Genomic DNA, 4,323 nt, shown 5'->3' on the forward strand with positions numbered 1-4,323 from the left:
GGAGCCTGCGGATCAGACTTGGTGTCACCCCCTGTGGCCATGCAGGCCTCTCTAGTCCTCCATAGCTTAAGAAGGTTTATGTGGAACACAGCCTCCTTCTTCCGGCGTCCTGGCTGACTAACTTTATAATTTACTGGGCTCACTTTTTCCAAAACCTCATAGGGTCCTTGCCACTGTGCTAGAAGTTTGCTTTCTGCGGTGGGTACTAGAACAATTACTTTGTCCCCCCTCTCAAACTGTCTCACTGTGGCTCTCTGGTCATAGTAGGACTTCTGCCTACTCTGCGCCTGCTCCATATGCTGGCGAACCAGCGGGGCAATCTGAGTCATACGCACCCGCATATCTTCAACATACTGGAGCACATTGGTCCCGGTTACTCCCTGTTCTTCCTAGGTTTCCTTTAGGACATCCAGTATACCCCTGGGATGCCTACCATATAAAAGCTCAAATGGGGAGAAGCCCGTAGAACTTTGGGGAATCTCTCGAACAGCAAACAACAGGTAAAGAAGCAACAAGTCCCAATCTTTCCCATCCCTGCTAACAACTTTTCTCAACATCCCCTTTAGGGTCCGGTTAAACCTTTCTACCAGTCCGTCTGTCTGGGGGTGGTACACTGACGTTCTCAGGGTCTGTACGTTAAATAGCTGACATAGCTCTTTCATAATACGGGAAACAAACGGTGTCCCCTGGTCCGTGAGCAACGTCTTTGGTATCCCCACCCGTGTAAACATCTGTACCAACTCTTTCGCAATATTTTTAGCATTAGCCTTGCGTAGTGGGATGGCCTCAGGGTATCTGGTGGCATAGTCGAGGATGACAAGGATGTATTGGTGCCCTCGAGCTGTTTTCTCTAAGGGACCCACTAGGTCCATGCCAATCCTCTCAAAAGGAACATCGACTATGGGGAGAGGTATGAGTGGGGCTCTCAACTTCGGTCTGGGAGATGCCAGTTGTCATTCTGGGCAAGAAGCACAATACCTTTTAATCCCCTCATATACCCCAGGCCAAAAGAACCTCCTGAGCAACCGTTCTTGGGTTTTCTCCACCTCCAAGTGTCCCCCCAGAAGTTGAGAGTGAGAGTAATCCAGCACTTTTCTGGTATAAGATGAAGGCACAACCAGTTGTTCGAGTTCTTGTCCCTCATCGGAGGTTACTCTGTAAAGAAGATCGTTTTTGAGGATAAAGTAGGGATAGGCCTTTTCTGTTGCCCCTTCCACTGGTACCCCATTAACCTCTATAACCTTACTCCTGGCTTCCTGCAACATGGGATCACCTGCCTGGTCTCGGCCAAAGCTACTACCCGAAATATCCAGGATATCTGTATCCTCCTCATCACCTTCACTAGTTGCCTCGGGGTCGGGTTCTGGTTGACCAACCTCTGCCTCATCTTCTGTCTGTCGGGTGGCCCCGCCTCTCCTAGACTGCTCCCGATGCTGATTTAACAGGACTTCATTGACGGCCCTATTGAATCTCAGCTTGCTCTGCCTGCGTTCCCGTCTTGTTTTACCTCTTTTTGGGTTAGAGATATACAAGTCTGGATGAATAAAGGGAAATATTTCATGGACACCTGTATTTCCCAGCTCCGCTTCAGGTTCCCCTTGTTCTCCCATCACAGGGGGTTGTAAAAGAGTGTGGAAGTCAGGGAAATTCCTTCCTATTATCAAAGGATATGGTAGACGAGGAACTACCACTGCTAAGATCCTTACCAGACTGCCCTGTACTAACACCTCTATATTGGCAGTAGGATACCGCACAGTACACCCATGAATACACAATACCCCCATGGTTCTATGCTTCTGAACCCAACAAGGTTTTACTAATTTACTGGCTACCAGAGTCAGGGCACTGCCAGAGTCCACCAGGGCCACTGTCTCTTGTTTGTCCAGCAGGACATGTACTCGTAAGGTATGTCCCCCTTCAACCAGGCCTGCTAAACAGATAAGTCCACAAAAGTCTGAGGAATCTTCCCCTAGTCCACACTGCATTGGCTCAGGAAGATTAGGGCATCTCGCCCTGAGATGTCCTTTTGCGCCACACTCAAAACAAGTTATGGAGTCTCCTGGATTTTTCCACTCGACCTAGTGAGAGATCGGTCCAAATCTTTGGCAGACAGATACCGTTCCACTTGTGCGACCATGCTATCACAGCCCAGGGGGTTTCCCTGAGTGACCCACTCCCGGAGGCCATTTGGAGCTCTCTCACGTCCAGCACCGGTCCAGCACCAGCGTTTCTATGATCCGTGCAGGAGTTTGAATCTCTGGTTTGAGCCATTTCCGAGCCAGATGGATTAGGTCAAACATCTGGGATCTTGGAGCTTTTCCTTCCTTGAACCTCCAGTTGTAGAAACGCTGGGCCCTTACTGTTGCAGTCACCCCTAACCGAGCCAGGATCTCTGCTTTCAGTTTGGAATAGTCTGCAGCAGCCTCCTCTTCCAGGTCAAAATAGGCTTTCTGTGCTTCTCCCAGGAGAAAGGGTGCAATAATTCCAGCCCACTGTTCTGGAGGCCAGCCTTCTCGGACGGCGGTCCGTTCAAACGCCAGCAGGTAGGTCTCCACATCATCATCTGGGGTCATTTTCTGTAGACAGCTGCTTGCGCGTATTTGGCTTACCCCCCTTGCTGGTGGGTTAGGAGATCCTTGGGCAGTCATCTGGTCCAGGGTTTCTTTGAGAATAGCATGATCTGCCTTTTGTGCTTCAGTCAAAGCTTCAATCTGCAAAGCCAGAAGCCTGTTGGTCTCTTGCTGCACTGTGGCAGCTTGTGTCAGGGCTTTCACAATATCCTCCATTCTCTGGGTCCTGTACCTTTAAGGCCACTGTGAGAAATTGGCCGGTACAACAATGAATCCCACTTCTGACACCACTTGTAGGAAAGAAACTGGTCTTTCATCAGTATTTGGCAATAAATGCAGCTTTATTGCATGCAACGTAAAAGTCTCCGTTAAACAAACAATTTCCAGCAGAAACTCAAAAGTAACACAAATAAAAAGGCCTACTCCACCTTAGGAGGCTAACTAAACAGTAGTGTCCCTCACTACGTCCTACTGGAGCGCCTATTCCAGCTTCCAGTATAAATTAACAAAAACCATAGTCCAATACATACAGTTGTTCTGGCAGACCTTATTCCCCAGATATGCAGACACTCTCTAGTCTGTGCCATCTAGTGCAGCCTGGATCTTGCTCTGAGCTCTCTCCCCCTCCCAGTCAATATCAGGTGCAGGCTAATTAATAGAGAGAGGAGGTTTACCTGTTGGCCAGGCTTAACCCTTTCCTAGCCAGGGAAAGATGCCCTTTTCAACCTCTCACTGACATACACAGAATCGTGTACCCTGTCACAGTATGTAACGCAGTGCAGAGGTCAGCATGCAACACAGTGCAGCTGTCAGTATGTAACGCAGTGCAGAGGTCAGCATGTAATGCAGTGCAGTGGTCAACATGTAACGCAGTGCAGTGGTCAACATGTAACGCAGTGCAGCCGTCAACATGCAACGCAGTGCAGCGGTCAGCATGTAATGCAGTGCAGAAGTCAGCATGTAAAGCAGTGCAGCGGTCAGCATGTAACGCAGTGCAGCAGTCCGTATGTAACGCAGTGCAGTCGTCAGTATGTAACGCAGTGCAGAAGTCAGTATGTAATGCAGTGCAGCTGTCAGTATGTAACACAGTGCAGCTGTCAGTATGTAACGCAGTGCAGAAGTCAGTGACCAGCATGTAATGCAGTGCAGCGGTCAGCATGCAATGCATTGCAGCGGTCAGCATGTAACACAGTGCAGAGGTCAACATGTAATGCAGTGCAGCCGTCAGTATGTGACGCAGTGCAGTGGTCAGCATGTAACGCAGTGCAGAGGTCAGCATGTAATGCAGTGCAGCTGTCAGTATGTAACACAGTGCAGAGGTCAGCATGTAATACAGTGCAGCTGTCAGCATGTAACGCAGTGCAGAGGTCTGCATGTAATGCAGTGCAGAGGCCAGCGGTCAGTTTGTAAAGCAGTGCAGCGGTCAGTATGTAATGCAGTGCAGCGACCAGCATGTAATGCAGTGCAGCCGTCAGCATGTAAAGAAGTGCAGCCATCACTATGTTACACAGTGCAACGGTCAGCATGTAACACAGTGCAGCCGTCAGTATGTAACACAGTGCAGCGGTCAGCACGTAACGCATTCCAGTGGTCAGCATGTAACGCAGTAAGCGGTAAGCATGTAATGCAGTGCAGGGGTCAGCATGTAACGCAGTGCAACTGTCAGTAAAGTCGTGCATCAGTCAGCATGTAATGCAGTGCAGCAGTCAGTAACGCAGTGCAGCGGTCAGTAAAGCAGTGCAGCAGTCAGGGA

At 49.5% G+C, this 4,323-nt stretch overlaps 1 protein-coding gene across 1 annotated transcript; it reads right to left on the reverse strand.

The window, feature by feature from the left end:
- Nucleotides 1-2,198: 2,198 nt before the first annotated feature.
- SCAND1 (SCAN domain containing 1) lies at nucleotides 2,199-2,786 on the reverse strand. Its single transcript, XM_018574877.1, has one exon. It carries the CDS (start codon nucleotides 2,784-2,786, stop codon nucleotides 2,199-2,201), a length of 588 nt encoding a protein of 195 aa, XP_018430379.1.
- Nucleotides 2,787-4,323: the final 1,537 nt, after the last annotated feature.

The sequence above is a fragment of the Nanorana parkeri genome, unplaced genomic scaffold, assembly GCF_000935625.1.
Source record: "Nanorana parkeri isolate BGI_ZX_2015 unplaced genomic scaffold, ASM93562v1 scaffold3313, whole genome shotgun sequence".
NCBI classification, from domain to species: domain Eukaryota; kingdom Metazoa; phylum Chordata; class Amphibia; order Anura; family Dicroglossidae; genus Nanorana; species Nanorana parkeri.